This window comes from Balaenoptera ricei, chromosome 3 (assembly GCF_028023285.1).
Source record: "Balaenoptera ricei isolate mBalRic1 chromosome 3, mBalRic1.hap2, whole genome shotgun sequence".
Lineage (NCBI taxonomy): Eukaryota > Metazoa > Chordata > Mammalia > Artiodactyla > Balaenopteridae > Balaenoptera > Balaenoptera ricei.
In genome coordinates this window covers 131733725-131756844 of record NC_082641.1, presented here as the reverse complement: position 1 = coordinate 131756844, position 23120 = coordinate 131733725, and the positions used below count along the sequence as shown (strand labels likewise).

The 23120-nt window shown below is 42.4% G+C and overlaps 2 protein-coding genes across 9 annotated transcripts in view; one reads left to right on the top strand and one right to left on the bottom strand.

The window, feature by feature from the left end:
- Positions 1-20812, bottom strand: part of MRPL22 (mitochondrial ribosomal protein L22) — a 37012-nt gene extending 16200 nt beyond the window's left edge. Inside the window, exons 1-2 of one of the 2 annotated variants that reach the window (XM_059917583.1) lie at positions 20699-20812; positions 20582-20624 (exon numbers count right to left, since the gene is read on the bottom strand). In XM_059917583.1, the coding sequence (XP_059773566.1) occupies positions 20582-20624; positions 20699-20726 (71 nt within the window). In that variant the 5' untranslated portion in view covers positions 20727-20812. The remainder of the gene's footprint in view (positions 1-20581; positions 20625-20698) is intronic. The other variant, XM_059917582.1, reaches the window with a different exon arrangement.
- Positions 20813-22361: 1549 nt separating this feature from the next.
- The window catches only part of GEMIN5 (gem nuclear organelle associated protein 5), a 46503-nt gene continuing 45744 nt past the window's right edge, over positions 22362-23120 (top strand). For all 7 annotated transcript variants that reach the window (XM_059917569.1, XM_059917568.1, XM_059917570.1 and 4 more), the window contains exon 1: positions 22362-22591. In XM_059917569.1, coding sequence (XP_059773552.1) covers positions 22426-22591 — 166 coding nt within the window. In that variant the 5' untranslated portion in view covers positions 22362-22425. The remainder of the gene's footprint in view (positions 22592-23120) is intronic.

The window sequence follows — 23120 nt, the reverse complement described above, 5'->3', positions numbered from 1 at the left end:
TAGTTTTAATAGTTTTTTGGAGTCTTTAGGGTTTTCTTATCATGTCATCTGTAAATAGTGATAGTTTTACTTCTTCCTTTGCAATCTGGATACCTTTTATCTCTTTTTTCTTGTCTAATTTCTGCAGCTAGAACTTCCAATACCATGTTGAATAAAAGTGGCGAGAGTGTACATCGTCGTCTTTGTTCCTGACCTTAGAGGAAACGTTTTCAGCCTTTCACCATTGAGTATGATGTTAGCTGTGGACTTGTCATATATGGCCTTTATTATGTTGAGGTATGTTCACTCAATACCTGCTTTGTTGACAGTTTTTATCAAAAATGGATGCTGAATTTTGTCAAATGCTTTTCCTGCATGTCAATATTGAAACGGTCGTATGATTTTTATCCTTCATTGTGTTAACGTGGTGAATTGCACTGACTGGTTTGCAAATGTTGAACCATCCTTACATTTTTGGAATACATCCCACTTGATCACGATGTATGATCCTTTTAATGTATTGGTGAATTCAGTTTGCTAAGAATTTGTTGAGGATTTTGCATACATGCTCATCGGGGATACTGCCTGTAACTTTTTGTGTGTGGCACCCTTGTCCGGTTTTGGTATCAGGAAAATGCTGGCCTCATAAAATATGTTTGGAAGAATTCTGCCCTCTTCTATCTTTTGGGAGAGTTTGAGAAAGACTGATTTTAATTCTTCTTTTAATGTTTGGTAGAATTCACCAGGGAAGCCATCTGGTCCTGGACTTTTGTTTGTTGGATGGCTTTTGATTACTCATTCAATCTCCTTGCTAGTAATCAGTCTGCTCAGATTTCCTATTACATCATGATTCAGTCTTAGTAGGTTATATGTTTCTAGGAATTTCTCAATTTCTTCTAGGTTGTCCAATCTGTTGGCATATAATTATTCATAGCAGTCTCTTAAGATCCTTTGTATTTCTGCGGTATCACTGTCACACTCCTCTTTCATTTCTGATTTTATTTATTAGAGTCCTCTCTCTTTTTTCTTGTTGAGTCTAGCTAAAGGTTTGTCAGGTTTGGGGTTTCTTTTTTTTTTTTAATCTTTTCAAAGAATCAGCTCTTAGTTTTATTGATCTTTTCTATTGTCATTTTAGTCTCTAGTTCATTTATTCCTGCTCTAACCTTTGTTATTTCCTTCCTTCTACTAACCTTGGACTTCATTTCTTCTTCTAGTTCCTTGAGGTGTAGAGTTAGGCTGTTTCTTCAGACTTTTCTTATTTCTTGAGGTAGACATTTATTGCTGTGAACTTCCCTCTTAGAACTGCTTTTGCTGCACTGCATAAATTCTGCTATGTTACATTTCCATTTTCATTTTCCTCAAGGTATTTTTTTATTTCTTCTTTGACCCACTGGTTATTCAGTAGCACATTGTTTAATCTCCTGAACTCACATCCTCCTATAGACACACTGAGTCTACAGCTACATGTGGAACAACTTCCTCTTAAAAAAAACTAAAGGCTGGCTGGGTGACAACTACATATCAGGCAAACAAGAAGAAAACGACATCAAAGCAGGTAGGAAAGGTTGGCTCACAATCCTGTCATAAACCCCACCCCCAGTATGGCAACCCACAACTGGGAGGGAACTCAAAACCCAGAGCTTCTCCCTGAGAAACAAAGGGTTCAAACCCCACATCAGGAACTGCAACTTTTAAGACACGCACTTGAGATGAACCCCCAAAACACCTAATTTTGAAAACCAATTGAGCTCATGGCCTGAGACCCACAAGATGGAGACAATCAGAGAAACACCTCTTAAAGAGTCACGCTCAGAAATTCACCTGCCCCAATGCCCAGCTCAGGGGCAGCTGATTGCACCCATACGTAAAGTAAAGGAGGCTCACCTGCTTACAGTAAAACCTCAGGCTAGGGGGACTTCCCTGGTGGCACAGTGGATAAGACTCCACGCTCCCAATGCAGGGGGCCTGGGTTCGATACCTGGTCAGGGAACTAGATCCCACATGCGTGCCGCAACTACGAGTTCACATGCCACAACTAAGGAACCCGTGCGCCACAACTAAGGAGCTGGCAAGTCGCAACTAAGGAGCCCTGGAGCCGCAATTAAGGAGCCCACCAGCCACAACTAAGGAGCCCACGTGCTACAACTAAGGAGCTGGTGAGCCACAACTAAGGACCCCACAAGGAGCAACTAAAGAGCCCTCCTGCCACAACTAAGACCCTGTGAAACCAAATAAATAAATAAATATTAAAAAAAAAACCCTCAGCCTGGGGACTTCCCTGGCAGTCCAGTGGTTAGGACTCCACACTCTCACTGCTGAGGGCCCAGGTTCAATCCCTGGTCGGGGAACTAAGATCCCACAAGCCATGTGGCACAGCCCAAAGCAAACAAACAAACAAAAAAAAAACACCTCAGCCTGTGGATCAGGCATCCAATTTAACACACCCATTTAGGAGCCTGCTGGAACACTCACTCTATGGGGATGGAGACTAGTGGGCACCATCTTTGCCCTCTCCCTTTGCCGTGTCCCCTGCATTGGCAGGCAGATTCTTAGCCACTGCGCCACCAGGGAAGAAGTCCCCAGGAGATAACTCTTGATTGCCTGGCTCTGGAGGTCAGGGGAGCTTGCGCTCCTGGTAACATGGGACTGTAATAATAGGTGTCACCCAGAAAGGAGCTCATAACCCTGTTTGGCACCATGATTTTTATGACTGCTGCTAGGGGACACATCTACATCGCCTGACTCTGGTGACCAGTAGGGCTTATGCCTGTGGGCCCCCCAGCACTGTAACCAACAGAGAAAGTGTTCCTAAACAGCTGCCACCCCCAGGGCACAGCAAGAGGCAATAGACCTTTGAGGTCTGTCTTTTTGTGAAGGAGGCCTATTAGCTAATCATCACGACTGTGGCCTGGGGGCAGGCTTCTAATTAAACAGCATATGGAGGGGCTGACTGTAATCCTTTACACACGGCTGGTGCAGTTTCTGCAGCTGACATCCAGAGGATGCCCATCACCTGGCCCTGATGGCCAAAGGGGCTTGTGTTCTGGGGTCTCATGGGACTGTGGCAATTGGGGAGGGATGGTTCTTGGCAGGCTACCATCCTCAGGAGACTGTGCAGACAGCAGACCAAGACACACTCCCCATTCTTTCTGTGAAGGAGGCCACTCTACCTGTCCTGGAGCTTTCGACTGAGTGGCAGGCCTCAAGCCTGGCACACGTTTGGTGGCCTATGGAGCTGCTCTCAACAATGCAGGCTGTAGACACCATCTTGGTGCTCTTTCTCTGCCTTGCTCCAGCTCACCAGTATCTCCCAAAAAAGTTTATACACTCATCTGGACAGTGTATCCTGATTTCTGCAACTGCTGCCCAGGGGACAGATCATGTGGCTCTGGGGGCCAGCAGGGCTTACATTTGTGGCCTCCCAGAACTGAATATATCTGCATACTTATAAAGCTGCTGCCTGAGGGTCTAGCTTCCAGTCCAACTGAATCTAGGTGCTGAAACCCTCCTCTTTGGGACACTGTCTATTCTTGGCACATCCTCAACTACTGGGAGCTACTAATAACGTAACAGGATGCTTGGACAAGCACAAAAGTTTGAGAGATGACCAAAAGCTGGGGCAGGGCTGAATAAAAACTTTTATCTCTTACATGAGGCCACTCCTTCAAGACTGGGAGAAGTAGTCGTTTCTTCTACTGTATAGAAACCAACACAGAGAGTCAAGCAAAATAAAGAAACAGAGGAATATGTTCCAAGTCAGTTAACAAGATAAAACCTCAGAAAAATATCTTAATGAAACAGAGATAAGTAATTTACCTGATAAAGAGTTCAAAGTAATGGTCATAAAGATGCTCACCGAACTGGGAAGACAAATGGATGAACACGGCGAAATCTTCAACAAAGAGATGGAAAGTATAAGAAAATACCAAACAGAAGTCACAGAGCTTAAGAATATAATAACTGAACTGAAAAATACACTAGAAGTGTTCAACAGTAGACTGGATAAAGCAGAAGAAAGAATCAGTCAACTTGAAAAAAAGGCAGTGGAACTCACCCAAGCAGAGCAGCAAAAAGAAAAAGAATGAAAAAATTTGACTATAGCTTAAGAGACTTATGGGGCAATATCAAACAGACTAACATTTGCATTATAGGACTTCCAGAAAGAGAAAGAAAAGGGCAGAAATCTTACTTGAAGAAATAATGGCTGGGGAATTCCCTGGAGGTCCAGTGGTTGGGACTCCGGGCTATCACTGCCAAGGGCCAGAGTTCGATCCCTGGTCAGGGAACTAAGATCCCGCATGGCCAAAATAAATAAATATGTAAATGAATAAATTACTATCCCTCTACTCTACCATTAAAACTCCTCTTAAGAATGGACTTGAGGACATGGGGTGGGAGGGGGAAGCTGGGGCGAAGTGAGAGTAGCATGGACATATATACACTACCAAATGTAAAATAGTTAGCTAGTGGGAAGCAGCAGCAAAGCACAGTGAGATCAGGTCAGTGCTCTGCGGATGACCTAGAGGGGTGGGATAGGGAGGGTGGGAGGGAGGCTCAAGAGGGAGGGGATATGGGGACATATGTATGCATATGGCTGATTCACTTTGGTGTACAACAGAAACTAACACAGTATTGTGAGGCAATTATACTCTAATAAAGACCTATTTTAAAAAAAAACAGGGCTTCCCTGGTGGCGCAGTGGTTAGGAATCCGCCTGCCAATGCAGGGGACACGGGTTCGTGTCCCGGTCCAGGAAGATCCCACGTGCCACGGAGCGGCTAGGCTCATGAGCCACAATTACTGAGCCTGCGCGTCTGGAGCCTGTGCTCCGCAACGGGAGAAGCCGCGACAGTGAGAGGCCCGTGCACCGCGATGAAGAGTGGCCCCTGCTCTCCGCAACTGGAGAAAGCCCTTACACAGAAACAAAGACCCAACACAGCCAAAATAAATTAATTAATTAATTTTTTTAAAAAATTTGAATTTAAAAAAAAAACTCCTCTTAAAAAAAAAAAAGGGCTTCCCTGGTGGCGCAGTGGTTGAGAATCTGCCTGTCAATGCAGGGGACACGGGTTCGAGCCCTGGTCTGGGAAGATCCCACATGCCGCGGAGCGACTAGGCCCGTGAGCCACAATTACTGAGCCTGCGCGTCTGGAGCCTGTGCTCCGCAACGGGAGAGGCCACGATAGTGAGAGGCCCGCGCACCGCGATGAAGAGTGGCCCCCACTTGCCGCAACTAGAGAAAGCCCTCACACAGAAACAAAGACCCAACACAGCCATAAATAAATAAATAAATGAATAAATAAAATTAAAAAAAAAAAAAAAAAAAGAGGGCTTCCCTGGTGGCGCAGTGGTTGAGAATCTGCCTGCCAATGCAGGGGACACGGGTTCGAGCCCTGGTCTGGGAGGATCCCACATGCTGCGGAGCAGCTGGGCCCGTGAGCCACAACTACTGAGCCTGCGTGTCTGGAGCCTGTGCTCCACAACAAGAGAGGCCGCGATAGTGAGAGGCCCGCGCACCGCGATGAAGAGTGGCCCCCACTCGCCGCAACTGGAGAAAGCCCTCACACAGAAACGAAGACCCAACATAGCAATCAATCAATCAGTCAATCAATCTAAAAAAAAAAAATTTAAAAAAAAAAAAAAAAAAAAAAAGAGAGAAAAAGAAATAATGGCCGAAAACTTCCCTAACTTGGGGAAGGAAACAGACATTCAGATCTAGGAAGCCCAGAAAGCTCCAAGTATGATGAACCCAAAGAGACCCACACCAAGACACATTATAATTAAAATGTCAAAAGTTAGACAAAGAATATTAAAAGCAGCAAAAAAAACCAAACAAAAAGTCTTGTTACATACAAGGGAACCCCCATAAGCCTATCCACAGATTTTTCAGCACAAATTTTACAGGCCAGAAGGGAGTGGCATAAAACATTCAAATGGTTGAAAGAAAAAAAACTTTCAACCAAGAATACTCTACCTGGCAAAGTTATTCAGAATTGAAGGAGAAAGAGAGTCTTCCAGACAAGCAAAAGCTTAAAAGGGTTCCTCACCACTAAACTGACCTTATAAGAAATAAGAAATGTTAAAAAGACTTCTTTAAGTGTGGACTACTATAATCTTAAAAGTACAAAAGTTATTTAACCATTGGAAATTTGAACATTAACTGGACATTTGATATTTTTTAATAAGATACATGGTGAAATATTTATGGATGAAATAATATACTATCTGGGATTTGTTTCAAAATATGATGGGGAAGAGCAGGGGCTCTAGATAAAACAAGAAAACAAGATAGGCCATGAGTTAATAATTGTTGGAGTTGGGTGATGGGTTCATGAGGGTTCATCATATTGTCTACTTTTGTTTACATATGGATATAGCCAAATAACAACAAACTTTGGTGTTTCCCTACTGCTCAGAATATAGTCTAAACTCCTTAACAAGACACAGAAGGCCTTTCATAATCTAACACCAGCCTGGCCATCTCAGCTTATTCACCTTAAAGCCTAACCACACAAACATTCACTGTTCCCTGAACAAGCCACATTCTTTCATATCTTTACACTTTTGCTCATGTTGTTTTCTCCTCCCTTATTATCTCCTGAATGAAACGCTTGTCCTGTTTTAAGTCCCAGCTCAAGTGTCACTTCAATGTGAACCTGATCCCTTCTCCAAGACAACCAATCCCCCTATTGCCTTAGTACTTTGTTCTTGCCAGCCATATAGCAATGAGTTGTACTACTCCTGAACTGTAAGGTGGCTGCAGAAGAATGAGTTCCTGTAGTAAGTGTATCGATTTGAGCATTTGGAGGGCAAGCATGACATCCTTTGTATTTTAGCACCAAAGACAATATCTGGCACATACATACTGAGTAAATATTTAACCCAGACTTAAATATTCAAAGTTGTTGTATATTGGCAGATTCTCACACAATATATGCAATTAGATTATATACTTGGCAAAGTCTTTTTTTTTTAGTCCTCAAACCATTCAGGCTAAAGAATTTTAAAAATCTATTCTTCTAGTGGCTCAATTCTCCTACTCTACATCAAGTTCACTGATCAGTGCCATCAAAATACCTAACAAAATCTGTACTTTTGCCATCCACATTTAGCTTGCACTATTTTAACTGAAAAGCACAAAACCAGAACATATGATGTAAGAGGACAGAATTTTCTAATAAAACTATAAGCCAGGTGATGAGGGCAGAGACTACAGAGTCAACAAGACCTGGGTCTAAATCCTAACTCTAATACTAGATGAATGGCCTTGGGGAAGTCACATAACTTTCTAGACCTCAGTTTTCTCATCAGTAAATGGAGTAATAATAGTAATTACCTCATAGGCTTCTTTTTTTCTTTTTTTAAACGGATATTTTTATTAATTAATTTATTTATTTATTTTTGGCTGTGTTGGGTCTTCATTTCTGTGCGAGGGCTTTCTCTAGTTGTGGCAAGCGGAGGCCACTCTTCATCGCAGTGTGCGAGCCTCTCACTATCGTGGCCTCTACTTGTTGCGGAGCACAGGCTCCAGATGCGCAGGCTCAGTAGTTGTGGCTCACAGGCCTAGTTGCTCCGCGGCATGTGGGATCTTCCCAGACCAGGGCTTGAACCTGTGTCCCCTGCATTAGCAGGCAGATTCTCAACCACTGCGCCACCAGGGAAGCCCACCTCATAGGCTTCTGTTTTTTTTGGCCACACCCGCGAGGCATGCGGTATCTTAGTTCCCCAACCAGGGATAGAACCCACGCCCCCTGCAGTAGAAGCGCAGTCTTAACCACTGGACTACCAGGGAAGCCCCCCACATAGGCTTCTTAAGGAGCTCAAATGAGATACTTTAAGTAAAATACTTAACCTGACACATAATAGGGCTCAATAAATTTGAGAGTATTACTTTTAGAATGAGAAGAATACCTACTTCATTCTGTTGGTGGTATATAAATAATTAACATACAACACCCTACAAAGGCTAGCACAAGATAAACACTGGTAGCTAGTATTAACTTTAAATTAGGCCCTCTGAACAGTTCATCTCTCCTGTTCTCAAAAAAAAATAAACAGTTTGAACTGTTTGAATTGCGTAAACTTCGTATTATACAATTTCAAACCTTCTTCTCATGTTTATAATCATGATCATTTGTTTCTATGAAGTTGTAATTCGTGGGTACACTAAGTTTGTCAATTTCTTTATCTATGAGAAGAGGAATTGGTGTACTTCATCTCCAGGGTCTCTCCAAACCTTAATTCTTCTTTCATCTCATGGATGACAGCAGGATTACAGAAATATGAATGCCTTGGCTTCTCTTTAACTCTTCAATGAAACCACTACTATACGAAACAGTCTGAAAGACTGCTTGAGGGTGAGGCCCATGCCTTCTATATCCCCCATATCTAGCATAGTGTTTTATACTCCTCAAATCCTCAATACACATTCAGTGAATTAAATACAATGGCTAATAAATTAAACACATGATGAATTAATAATGACAAAGCTTTCTGAATGCCTACAATACTTTCAGGGCCCAAATGCTTCATAAAATGAATTATCAAGCAAATACTAAACAACTGTAATCAAATTAAAGTAAAATATGATTACAAACGGGGTCTTTAAATCAGAAGTGTACTAAATCAATAAGTTTTATGCGCCCTCTCCTGGCCAACTATTGGAATAACACTAAGTTAAAGCAGGAAATGAAGTGCTCATAAGGTACAATTGAAAATAAAATTAATTCAAAATTTAAGGCTTTTTTTTTTTTTTTTTTTTGCCATGCCACTCGTCTTGCAGGATCTTAGCTCCCCGACCAGGGATTGAACCCAGGCCACAGCAGCGAAATCACTGAGTCCTAACCACTGGACCGCCCGGGAATTCCCAAAACTTAAGGCTTTTATGAGACCATTTTATGTAAGAAAGCCTGTGAAGAGTCACTAAAGAAAACAAATTCAAGAAAAGGAAGTTGGGGGACTTCCCTGGTGACACAGTGGTTAAGAATCCGCCTGCCCCATCATCAAAAAATCTACAAACAATAAATGCTGGAGAGGGTGTGGAGAAAAGGGAACCCTCTTGCACTGTTGGTGGGAATGTAAACTGATACAGCCACTATGGAGAACAGTATGGAAGTTCCTTAAAAAACTAAAAATAGAACTACTGTACAACCCAGCAATCCCATTACTGGGCATATACCCTGAGAAAACCATAATTCAAAAAGAGTCATGTACCACAATGTTCACTGCAGCTCTATTTATAATAGCCAGGACATGGAAGCAACCTAAGTGTCCATCGACAGATGAATGAATAAAGAAGATGTGGCACATACATACAATGGAATATTACTCAGCCATAAAAAGAAATGAAATTGAGTTATTTGTAGTGAGGTGGATGGACCTAGAGTCTGTCATATAGAGTGAAGTAAGTCAGAAAGAGAAAAACAAATACCGTATGCTAACACATATATATGGAATCTTAAAAAAAAAAAATGGTTCTGAAGAACCTAGGGGCAGGACAGGAATAAAGACGCAGACATAGAGAATGGACATGAGGACACGACGATGGGGAAGGGTAAGCTGGGACAAAGTGAGAGAGTGGCATGGACATATATACACTACCAAATGTAAAACAGATAGCTAGTGGGAAGCAGCTGCATAGCACAGGGAGATCAGCTCGGTGCTTTGTGATCACCTAGAGGGGGGGATAGGGAGGATGGGAGGGAGACACAAGAGGGAGGAGATATGGGGATATATGTATATGTATAGCTGATTCACTTTGTTATAAAGCAGAAACTAACACACCATTGCAAAGCAATTATACTCCAATAAAGATGTTAAATTAATTAATTAATTAATTTTTAAAAAAAAGAATCCGCCTGCCAAAGCAGGGGACACGAGTTCGAGCCCTGGTCTGGGAAGATCCCACATGCCACGGAGCCCGTGCACCACAACTACTAGAGAATGTGCTCTAGAGCCCGTGAGCCACAACTACTCAGCCCATGTGCCACAACTACTGAAGCCCACACACCTAGAGCCCACGCTCCGCAAGAGAAGCCACCGCAATGAGAAGCCCGCGCACTACAACAAAGAGTAGCCCCTGCTCCCCGCAACTAGAGAAAGCCCGTGGGCAGCAACGAAGACCCAATGCGGCCATCAATAAATAAATAAATTTATAAAGAAAAGGAATTAACAAATGATAGCATGGGTTATTGCTAGAATCCATTTCCTTCTGTAAAATTTCTTCCAACAAATATTAGATTTTTAACTCTGCCTAGAGCTCTAGCTTACTGTTAGCATTCTCAAGAATGAAAATAAGTTAAAATCTTAAAAACAACAACAACAACAAAAAAAAAGGCAACCAGGATCAACTTTTATCATTTTGAAACTCAAATATCACTACTGGTATTTACTATACCCTTTCATTTACTAGGAAACCCAAATTCCTTTAGCTTCACTGCATCTCTGTAAACTGGGTGAAGGAAGGTAGGCATGAACCACCACTCCAGAGCGCTTGTATACGAAACACACACAGGTTCCCACAGTACAGTGAGACTGCCTGAGCTCAAGCAGAAAGTGAATGGTATGCTGGAACTAGCATATGAATTTCCCTTCTCTCATTATTCTGGTGTTTTCTATCTACCAATACTTGAGGATTAAGTTTAAGTACCATGTTTCAAATCCTGCCCATAGTCATTAGGCATTGAAGAGTAGCAGATACAAGCCAAATTTTAGGATTAAGAGTTAACTCAGATAAGACAGAGTATCTGAAACTTCCTAAAGTCACAATTTGACAGAATACTTCCTCTTTGTTCCTCAAAGTTTACTTTGAAATTTAGTACAAGGTATACTCAAGTCCCAAGTGAAGATAATACTGGCCTCAGGCTCAATCTTAAGAAACTCATGTTATTAGATGCATCAAGGTAAAAAGTTCTTTGTTCCAAATTTACTTCAGATAACATTAATCCCACACTTGAGGCTGAATAAAAGAACATCCTCCCTCTTGCCTCCATTAAAATCTAAAATAAAAAGCTGAAGTGATATGTATATTCTCATAACTCAGTATAATTTTAGTACTTTGTGAAAGTCAAGGACAATCAAACAAGGAAACAAGAATTTAGCAAACAAAAAAAGTGAAAGCCCAGCAACCACGGACCATGATAAGCTCAGAGTTTTTCCGACCTCGGCATTATTGACATTTTAAGCAGGTCATTCTTTGTTGTGAGGGCTCTCCTGTGCCTGTCATAAGGATGCTTAGTGGCATCCCTCACCTCTACCCACTAGATGCCAGCAGCACCCCCTGCCTTGTGACAATCTTGCAGCGCCTCCAGATGTTGCCAAATGTCTCCTGGGGGGAGGTGAGAGGTAAAACTGCTCCCAATTGGAAGTCACTATTAGCTAAAGCAGCATTAAAACAAACAAACAAAAACAAAACGACAGTGCTAGTTTTTGCAGACTAGGGAGCATGACTTCTCTGTTCCAAAAGGTTCCAGTTATCACGCCATACACATGTGGATGGTTAGTAAGTCAGATTTTCTCACTCTGTAAAGCAATAATGACTAACTGCCTAAATTTTACATTCTTATTCATCAGAATAAGTGGGCCCTTAAGGCTGCCTGGCATTCCTACTGTATTTCTCTAGTCCATTTACTCTCCTAGCCCCTGTAGACAAACTTCATACCTCCTCCTTGCTAGTTAAACCTCCCATATCTCCTCCCTCATCCTCAGTCTCAGCTGATAATTGTGCTTATTCCCTGAGAAAATTGAACAATCAAAAGAGAACTTCCAGGGGACTTCCCTCAGTTAAGACTCTGAGCTCCCAATGCAGGGGGCCGGGGTTCAATTCCGGGTCAGAGAACTAGATCCCACATGCATGCCGCAACTAAGAAGCCGGCAAGCTGCTACTAAGGAGCCGGTGAGCTGCAACTAAGGAGCCTGCCGGCCGCAACTAAGAAGCAGGCGAGCCACAACTAAGAAGCCCGCCTGCTGCAACTAAGACCCAGCGCAACTAAAGAAATTTAATTAATTAATTAATTAATTGTTGCTTTAAAAAAAAAAGAAGAGAACTTCCACAAGCTCCCACCACCTAATCTATATACCCACCGGCATCCATAGCCATACACACTTACTATCTTCACTTGTTACTATGAATGCAAGTCTATGCCCTAATCAGGACCAATCTCGTCCCTTGCTCCCTAGATCCCATTTCTTCCCATCTACTCAAGGGCACTGCTTCGGCAATTCTTTCCTCCCCCTTTAAATCGTCAATTTTTCTTCTCTATTGGAACACTACCATCAGCAAACAAATATACTCTAATATCTCCCAACTTAACTGTCCCCTGACCACCTCCCTCTAGCTACTGCTGCAAAACTCCTTGATTGAGTTACCTAAACTCCCTGTCTCTAATCCCAGCCCTCCCATTCATCCTTAACCCTCTCCCATCATTCCACCAAAACTGCTTTATCAAGGTCATCAAAGATACCTGTGTTGTAAAATCCAGTGGACAATTCTCAGTCCTCATCTGAGAATGATCTAAGTATCCCTGGTAAAAGGGCTCTCTGACTACCCAACAATTCCAGTGTTGGAGGGTGGTTCCTCACACCACCACTAAGTAATGCTCTGACACCAGCTGGGTGTCCTACAATTAAATTCAATTCTGACACTCTCTACCTGGGGACAGCATCACATTAAGGGCTCTGTCCCACAAGACGACCCTCCACTTCAGATGCCAATTACAAGCTCAGGTTGTTACCTGTGCTTCTGACCAACCGGCTATAAATCAAGAGGTTCTCATGATGCCCTTCTTGGGTTTGATTAATTTGCTAGACCAGCTCACAAAATTCAAGAAACCCATTTACTCACTAGATTACTGATTTTTTGTAAAAGATATGAATCAAAAGCCAAATGAGGAGACACACAGGGCAAAGTCCCAAACAAAGGAGCTTCCGTCTTCGTGAAACGTGGGGCCCAGCACAGTGGCACATAGAAGCATTCTGGCTCCCCACTCAGAAGCTCTCTGAACCCCCTCCTTCTGGCTTTCTATGGAGGCTTCATTACATAGGCAGGATTAACTAACTCATTGGCCTTTGGTAACTGATTCAACCTGCAGTCCTTCTCCCCTCCCTGGAAACCAGGAGGTTGTAGGACTAAAAGTTCCACCCCTCTGTTCATGGTTGGTTCCCCTAGCAACCAACCCCTATCCTTAGGTGCTTCCCCAAATTCACCTCACTAACATAAACCCAGTTGTGGTGGAAAGGGGCCATGTCAGGAATAACAAGACACCCATTTCACTTTATGGCTCTGAAGCCATAAACTGAGGACAAGAGAACAAATATGATGACAAAAGAAGCTACCATAACCCTATGGCTCAGGAAATTCCAAGGGTTTTGGGAGCTGTGAGCCAGAACCATGGACAAAGACAAAATATACATGAGAAATATATTGTGGCCTATTTGTCATAAATCATAATATCACATCTGGTCACCTGCTCTTCCTTGAGGCACTTTCTTTACTTGAGTTCCAGGACACTACACACTCTGGGTTTTCCTCTCACCTCTCTAGACACTTCCCTAGTCTCCTTTGTTTTGTCCTCCTCAACCTGATCTGTAAATGTTGGCTGCCTCAGGTAGGAATCAATCCTTGGACTCTTGTGCTTTCTATCTACTCTCATAGTGAAGTCAACCAGACTCATGGCTTTTTAAATACTGTTCATACACTGATGACTCCCAAATCTGCAGGCCTTCTATGAACTCCCAACTCATATATCCAATTGCCTCCTCACATCTCTACTTGTATGCTTACCGGCGATCTCACACTTAACAAGCCCCAAACTGAGCTCCTGATAGTCTCCCAAAACTTGCTCCTCTGGAAGTCTTCCTACCTCAGCAAATGGTAACTCCACACTTCCATCTGCTCAGGTCGTAAACCCTGGTGTCACCCTTCTTTCTCACACCCCACATCCAATTCATCAACAGGTCCTGTCAGCTGTTGTTAATGCACTGCCAGAATCCAACCATTCACCCACCTTCACAGCCACCCTAATCCAAGCCACCATAATCTCAAACTTGAAATATCCAATGGTCTCTACTTCTATCCTTGCTCCTCATCCCCACTCTGGTCTGTTCTGAACACAGAAAGAGCCACCACCCATAAACATAAGTGCGATCATATCACTCTTATACTGAAAACCCACCAATGGTTTTCCATCTCACTAAGAATAAAAACCAAAGTACTTACAATGATCCATAAGGCTCTACATGATCTCCTATTCCTTCTTCTGACCTCATCTCCTACTACCATCTCCCCTCCTCACTCACTGCTTTTGACCATACTAGGTATGTTCCCTCCTCAGGGCCTTTGCACTTATGTTCCATCTCTCTAGAATGGTGTTCACCCAGATGTTGGCAGGCCTTGACAGCCTGCTCCCTGGTTTCTTTCAGATCTTTACGCAAATGCTATCTTAATGAGGCCTTTCCTATCTAAAACTGCAACCTCCCTCTTGTATACACACACTTCCTATTCCCATTCTCTGCTCTCATTTTCTCCTAAGCAGTTGTCACTATCTAATATACTCTGTATTTTACTTATTATTTGCCTCCCTCACTAGATTGTACACTCCATGAGAGCAATGATTATGTTCTTTGTTCACTACAAAATTCCTAGTGCTAGAATAGCCTGGCACACAGCAGACACTACATACATATTTGTAGAATGAATTCGAGAATACAGGGGACAGCCAAGTAATACAAATAAGAGGGCTGGGTATAGGTACCTATGTAAAAATTTCACATTTGGCTGGAAAATGAGGAAAACTTAAGAATATACATCCCATCTAAAGAGTGGTACACTCTTCTGCTCTAGAAAATTGTTGCCATGCTTTGCAATGTATAATAGAATCTAGAAACCTAGATTTTTATGAGAAAGCTACTACTTTTTAAACACTGATTGAAAAAGAAGGTTTTAAACACAATATAACATACAGACAAAGCATATCTGTAGGCTTGATTCATCAGACAGATCTCCAATCTGTAACCTCTCGGGGTAAGATAGCACAGCCCCAAAGTGGCTATTTAAAATGTTTCATTCTTCCCTGCCCCCATGTTACTCTTCTTTTTCATGATATAGCACATATTTATTCATTTACTTTTATTTTTATTTATACTTATATACTCTGGGGAGTTTGGCCCACTATAGAGGGGATGAGAACAAATTTTAAAAGTCACAATTCTCAGCAGAACAATTTTTAAAAAGAATCTGAGAATAAATCAAAAAGTTTATAAATATATTATTGTTCAACCTCCTAGTTCACAGATCTAACACCTTCCCTCAGAAAAGCTAGTGGAAGCCTCTGGTGTCAATAATCATGTGAAAATAAGGCATTAAACCTTTCAGATCACTACTGTATCATTCAGAGTAATAACAGTCATATTCTAGTGAGTAACTAACTGCATGGGTATATAAAGCTTCTAAAGCCCTCATTTTGTCCTAAGGAATACTTAAAAGAATTTGTATAATCAGCATAAACTATTCTATTACATAAAGCTGGAAATCTGTACCTATACTTAATTTGCCATTAGGATTCCTTCTTGGCACTGGAGTGGAAAAACCTGAATCTCAATTTCTGGCAATCTCTCAGACTACAACTTGCATCGGTTCAGGCTGACTGATGGTTCAACTTACACTTACTGACCAAGTAATAAGGATAGGGTACTACAGGTACTATTCTAGGTGATGGGAATGCAAAGAGACATAAAACCTATTTCCAGCCCTCAAGTGATTTAAAATTCAGTTAGAGAGATAAAGGATTAACCATAATGTGCAACAGGCATTAAAATGTCAGAAGTCACAGGAGGGCTGGGGTAATCAGGATGGCTTTGAGGAGTTGGGGTCTGAGCTGAGTGTTGAACAAAGTATGGACTTCCACATGCAGAAACCTGGGAAAAGAGCACTCCAGGTTAAAGGCATAGCAAAAGTAAAGGTGTGATTTACAGGGCATCTTTCTGAAAAAAAAAGACCTGAAGATGATACAACAGCCCTCAGAATACAGTGGGCTGAATGGTGGCCCCAAAGATATGTGCACATCCTTACTCCCAGAATCTGTGAATAATACATTCTATAGAAAAGGAGATAATTAAGTTAGCGATCTTGAGAGGAGGAGCTTATCCTGGATTATCTTGTTCGGCCCTAAATGTAAGTCTGTTTTTCTTAATGAGAAAGATGCAGAGAAAGTTTTGAAGCAGAAAAAAGGAGGGAAAGGTGAGGTGAAGACAGAGAGAAGCCGGAAGAGGCAAGGAATGGATTCTCCCCTATAGCCTCCAGAGGGAGTACAGCCCTACTGACACCTTGATTTTGGATTTCTGGCCTCCAGAACTGTGGGAGAATAAATTTCATTTGTTTTAAGTCACCCAGTTTGGGGTAATTTCTTACAGCAGCCCTAAGAAACTAATACAGAAACCTTTCAGATCCATTGAGTTAGACTTGAAGGAGATACAAACTCTAATTGAAAGAAGAGTCTTGAGAGTGCTTTCAAAGGAATAAAGTGTCACATAAACAAGAGACTCACTAAACAAACATAAATATTATGGAATTGAAAATGTCCATCTATAAGGTCTCCTTGTTTTAGTGCATGGCCATTTTCGGGCTTATTGTCAAGCCTCAATACTGGTCAATTTTTCTTTTTTCAAAAGTAAATATCAGGGAATTTGCGTGGTGGTGCAGTGGTTAAAAATTTGCCTGCCAATGCAGGGGACACAGGTTCGATCCCTGGTCCAGGAAGATCCCACAAGCCACAGAGCAACTAAGCCCGTGTGCCACAACTACTGAGCCCATGCTCTAGAGCCCACGAGCCACAACTACTGAGCCCACACGCCACAACTACTGAAGCCCACACGCCTAGAGCCCGTGCTCCACAACAAGAGAAGCCACCGCAATGAGAAGCCCACGTACCGCAACAAAGAGTAGCCCCTGCTTGCCACAACTAGAGAAAGCCCGGGCACAGCAACGAAGACCCAGTGCAGCCAAAAATAAACTAAAAAAAAAAAAAAAAAGTAAATGTCAGGGAATTCCTTGGCGGTACAGTGCTTAGGACTCCATGCTTCCACGGCAGGGAGCACAGGTTCAGTTCCTGGTCGGGGAACTAAGAACCCACAAGCCACACAGCGCAGCCCACCCCCCTCAAAAACAAAAAGTAAATGTCAGCATACACTTGATTTCTATTTAAATCCTTTTAACTAAAACATTAAAATAAAAGATCATCAAATTATACCATTTTGATCATGGTTTGTGGTTCTTGGGGACTGTTGTCACTTTTAGGAAATACAACCTGAAGTGATTAGGAGTAAAGTACCATAACGTGTACAATTCACTTTCAAATGATTCAAGGAAAAAAGCATGTATATTTATAGAGTTATGTTTACAACTGATGAATCCAGCTGAAGGACACTGTAATCTTTCAACTTTCCTGTAGGACTGAAATTTTTCAAAGTATATTGAGGAAAATATTTCACCCATTAACACAAGGGTCACTGCCTGACACACTTTCCAACATACTTTACACCACTAATCATTACTGTGTAGTTACGTTTATTATTGTGTATCATTATTGTCCTTTTGTTTAGTTATGATGTCCCAGTGCAAAGATTCCTATACTAAGGATTATGAAATTACAAGCCAAACTATGAATGTGATATGCATTTTTCTGGGAACATTTCTTGTGGCTTTCTTCATACTCTCAAAGAGGTCTGTGACTCAAATTTAAGAACCACTGTCCTAAAGGGCAAGGAATCACAAGCCCTCAGATCATAGGGTAAGATTTATTTAAGAGAGCACAAATCAGCGGGTCTGTCAAATCTGCCGGCCATGACAATCAGAACACTGAAAGCATTGATGCATAAAAACAAGAGATAATTTCTACCCCTTACACTGGAAAAGTCTCTTAAGAGTGACTCAACTGACCAGGCTAATGTATATTTCAGTTTCTTATCTTCCTGCCAATTGTTCTACAAAAGTAGGGCTGATAAATGAAATATGTAGTCTCATCTAAGAGTGTTAAGTAGCTACTGATTGGTTCCAGCATTAAATCTGATTCCTCTCAAACAACTTCACAGCAATATCATCCCCAGTCAAAACACCTCCACAGTGCCAGGCGCTAAAATAGACATTTAACGTATTAGTCTCTTAGTTCTCGCAACCATCCTTGAAGTTAAATATTATCCTCATTTTTTGATATGAGGAAACTGAGCCTCACAGAAGTTAAGCAAATGGCCCAAGACCACAATACTTGTACCTGACAGAGACCTGAAATCCAGCTCTATCACCTGAAGCCCAGTGTTTATTCAAATATATCACACTGTTCTCATCATTTATCCACCAAACTGCTGATTCATGACATTTCCAACTTGGTTTTTCTTATGGAGAATTTTAACCTATGTACAGCTTAGTAACCAGTGCCTTCAAACTTTTAAACCACCAAAATATACTCTTCACTCTTTAAACTTAAACTCACCTCTTCCAGAAAGACTCCCCCGACAAACCCCTTCAGGGCTCATCACTCAGTCCCTCCCATGATGTGATACAGCACTATTTTGAGCCAGAGAATTTTCTGTTTAGATCCTAGGTTTGCCATGTAACCTTCAGTAAGTCACAAAAATTCCCAAATGCTTGCATCAGTAAAATGGGAGACTTGAAATTCAAAGGTTGGAAATTGTCAGTCTGCTACCAAATATAGCCTGCAGAAAAGTTTTATTTGGTCAGCAGCATTTTTTTAATCCAATTCAATGCCTTTAGAGGAGAAATGCACTCTATGACTGCCACAGGCCCTACCACTCTCTTTTTACAAAGACCACTTCTCCTAGTTCATTCATTTCTATTACCTGTCTGGCAATTGGTATGTAATTACATTTCCAACCACTGAATTAGATATCTCTAAAATTTTACACGGTCATCATAAGCATTAGTTATGCCTTTTCTACTTAGATTTCATGTGGTCATTTCCCCACTAGAAAGTTCAGAATGGGGACTTGTAAAATCATATAACTTCAAAATTAGAAAGAGCCTCCAAGACTACCTAGCAAAATCCAACCCTCTTGTATTACACAGATGACAAGACTGAAGCCAAACTGCTTTAGTTACTTGCTCAGAGCCTCCCAATATAAGTCAGTGTGGGACAATTTAAATCAACAAAAATCAACAAAATATTCACTTTGTGCAAGACCCTATACTGGAGCTACAAAAAGAAACAAGAAGTGCCCCTAACTGTCCAGGATACACAAGGTAGCAGAGGACACAGACACATATATATGAGGCCATTATTTAAGGAACACATACTAAAGGAAAGGAGAAATTGATTTCTTTCATTTTTAGTGAGATCATGAAGGGGAAACAGTTAAAGAGGAGTCTGAATAATGAGAACTGCTGTTATTGACAGAAAGTGAGGGAAAAGCATGAAAAACCAAGAAACAAGTAAAGGCACAGCATACTCAGAAAAAGTAAGTAAATCAGCATGGCTGGGGGTAGAGTGATAGAAGATAATCTACGAAAGCAGTGAAGACAAATCCTAAGTGCCAGTACTTCCTACTTTCTTCTTTAGCCCACCTCTTCCTCCCTCGAGCCGAGAATCTAAGACAAAGCTAGATATAAGGGGAACTCAATAGTAGTTTATAATGATAAAAACACTAATGGCAGCTAAGATTTAGGGCGGGATTATTATACACCATGCACTGAACAAAACACTTCATAAGCCTTATCTCATTTAATCCTGATTAAAAATCTATGAGGTAGTACTAATTTTCCTCTCATATCATAGAAGATAACTGAAGCTTAGGAAGAATAAGTAACTTTTCCAAAATCGCAGTTAAAATGTGGACTCACACTCAACTTATCTGTCTCCAAAGTCTATGGACTAAACCAAAATTAATGTTAACAAATACATCGATCAGAAAATTTACAATCAGATTATCAACCTTCAAAGAGCCACAGCTGTACTACAGAAGAAGAACAATGAGAAGGGAGCAGAGAAAGCCTCTTGCCAGTACTGACTTCAGCTGCGTTCCCTAACCTTAAAGAACGCTTTGTCCTGAGGTCAAAGAATGCTCTAAAAATACAGTATAAAGCTTCAAAAGTCCTGTAACTGAGGGACCTTGGGCAACTTACTTTACTTGGCGGGCTTCAATTTCCTTGTCTGAAAAAATGGGTATAGCAGTACCTACACTACGTAGGATGCTCTGAGAAAGAGATAAGGCGTACAAAGATTTTAACACAATGTCAGGCACGATGTAAACCGCATCTGTCTACAATACAGCCCCTGCCCATATAAGCAAATAATTACAGAGATAACTAGAAAAGTACGCTCCCAATTTGGGTGGGAGAATCTAACCGTATCCAAAAAGATCAGAAAAGAGTGTTCAGAAAAGACATTTACAACGTCCCTTCGGTCATAGATAATCCTGATACCCGCAGGGCTATGCAATACGGCGGTGAAAACACAGGGTGGCAAAGCAGAGACTCTGGCTGTCTCGTTCGCTAGCCTCAGAGCCTAAAGCAGAGCCTGGCACTTAGGCTCTAAGTAACTGAGACTAGTAAGACTGAGGCTTGGACCCTTCCCTAACTCCGAGGCGAAAGACTTACCCCAAGGCCAGCTTCCCCCTCAGATTCTGCATCCATAACGCACCTGCAATATCAACACACGCCGTCAATTCAGACTCCCACCTCACTCCCTTCCTCCACCCACCAAGAAATCCTTACCCAAACGATCCAGTGTTGCCGCCGCCATCTTGCTCCCTCCCTCTACGGAAGCCTCCGAGTTCAGATGCCGTGTGGGCAAAACGCATGCGCAATTCTCCGGATTTAAACCCCTCTTATCGCGAGACCGAGCTGCACCGACACCCGAGGTGTTGTCATGGAGACCGTGAACACGCGGCCGGCGCTTGGTCAGACCAGCGCCGGTGTGGTCAGACCAGCCTTGCTTGGGAATGAATTACTTAGCAAAGGTCAAAGACTAGCGAGTTTCCGAAAATTCGTCGGGATCCAGAAAAACTGCGAAGCCTCACCTCACAAATGGTCTGAAAGGATTAGGAAAACAGAGACAGTGAACCAAGCCAACTAACCTGGGAGGGCTTCAGGTTTCTCTAAAGAACTAAGTATCCCTACGGCACAGGCTTGTGAAGATCACTAGAGATTGTGTGAAAGCTCTTTTAAAGAACAAACATACAAACTACTATGTATAAAATAAATAAGCTACAAGGATATTTTGTACAACACAGGAAATATAGCCAATATTTTATAATAACTTTAAATGGAGTATAATCTTTAAATATTGTGAATCACTATGTTATACACCTGAAACTAATATTGCAAATCAACTATACTTCAATAAATAAATAAAAATAAAGAACGAACAGTTCAAATACAAAGTATGATGCTAATCTCCAGGTTGACCTCCAAGAGATAAGAGTTAATAATCAGCAGGCACTTGTTACCATATATGGCCAGCAGGCATTTCACTAAATCTCATGTATTCCTCACAGCAATCCAATTAGACCTGTATTATCAGGTCTTCAATTGAAAAAAAAGATTTAGGATAGGTTAAAATCTCTCAGATAATAACTGGCAAAAACTGGTCAATCTAGGGTTGGGTGCCTCCAAAGTTAGTGCTCCCACCCACATCCGAATAAGTAAATGTATATATATATATGTATATATATCTTCATTAGCATAGACAGCTCAGGTTTCGTTTGCTACATATGCAAGAGTTCCAGGTATCCAATGCAAACAAGCAATACGGAGTAGAAGAGTGTAAGCGCAGAAACTGAGCATTTTAGGACGTTTGAGTTGGAAGGAAACTTTGGTTCTTTTTCCTCCACAGCACTTAACACATACAGTCCCTTCATAGAGTTGGTACTTAATCAGATCAAAAGAGAGTCACTCTATTCTGCTGCTTCTTGAGTATCAAAAACCAGAGCCAGAATTTCCACCCAGTTGCAGAAACCCTTGTTTTTGGTTTCTGATTCGAACTTTTATCTTTTTGTTAATTGGCTTCTTGTAGATACGTTTAAAGCATCTCCAGAGCTACCAAGGCGCCCCGGCACATAGCTTTAAAAAAATATTTGATGGGATAGGGTTGAACAGGTCCAGAGAATAAACCAGCAGTGCGGGGAGGTGACTCCATCAGTCTAACCTCTTAATTAACCTTCCTTGCTGTAGCAAGTGACAATACCTAACCAGCAGCACCAGACCCTCCAGCCGCAGGCGGCATTGGTGGGGCAAAGAGCCGCCCGCGGAGCCCAGCCTTTCCCAGCCCCGAGGCCGCAGGAGCGGCTCGCGCAGTGAGACCTGGACCTCCGCGCGCGCCGTAGCGGCGGGCCCCAAGAGGCGGGGCTGTAAATTAACACCGCCCCCTTCCCGGCTCCGGCGTAGGGCTACGAACTGTCTGCCTCAGAGCCTGCTTCCCTCATCCCTGGTTGCTCGTGATCATGGGACAGGAACCGCGCACGCTGCCGCCCTCCCCTAACTGGTACTGCTCCCGATGCAGCGATGCCGTGCCCGGGGGCCTCTTCGGCTTCGCGGCGCGGACCTCTGTCTTCCTTGTCCGCGTGGGCCCGGGAGCGGACGTGATCCCAGGGACGTCCCCATTTCGAGGTAATTCCCCACCTCTTGGCCCCCGCCTTCCTGCACTAATTGCGTTCCCCAGGGGCGCCGAGTGGGCGTGTCCAGCCACCCCCCTCTCTATAGATGGGGAAACTGAGACTCGGGCAGGGAGAAGGGTCTGCTCACGGTCATCTAAACTGAGTCGTGTCCCGGTCTCCAAGGTTGGCTGTTCACCACGCTGTGGCTGAGTGATCCCGCCTCCTGGCGCTCTCACGTGGATCCGCTGGCTTACTGAAAAGTTATCCATGTGTCTCGCCAGGCATTTATAACACCTAGGCCTTCCTCCCCAACCCAATGCGTGCGGGACCCCTGAGAGCCTTCCTGGGGTTGGGTGCTGCCTACAGCTCCAGGTCCTAAGAGAGATCCTACAAATATATGATACTCATTTCTGTAAGATGAATGACTTGAGCCGGATGCTTTCAGGCTCCAAACTAGGTTTTGATTATGCCTTGGGATATGGCATGCCAGATATTTATTCTTTTCCAAATGACTTCTGGCCAGATCTAAATAGGAATCCCTT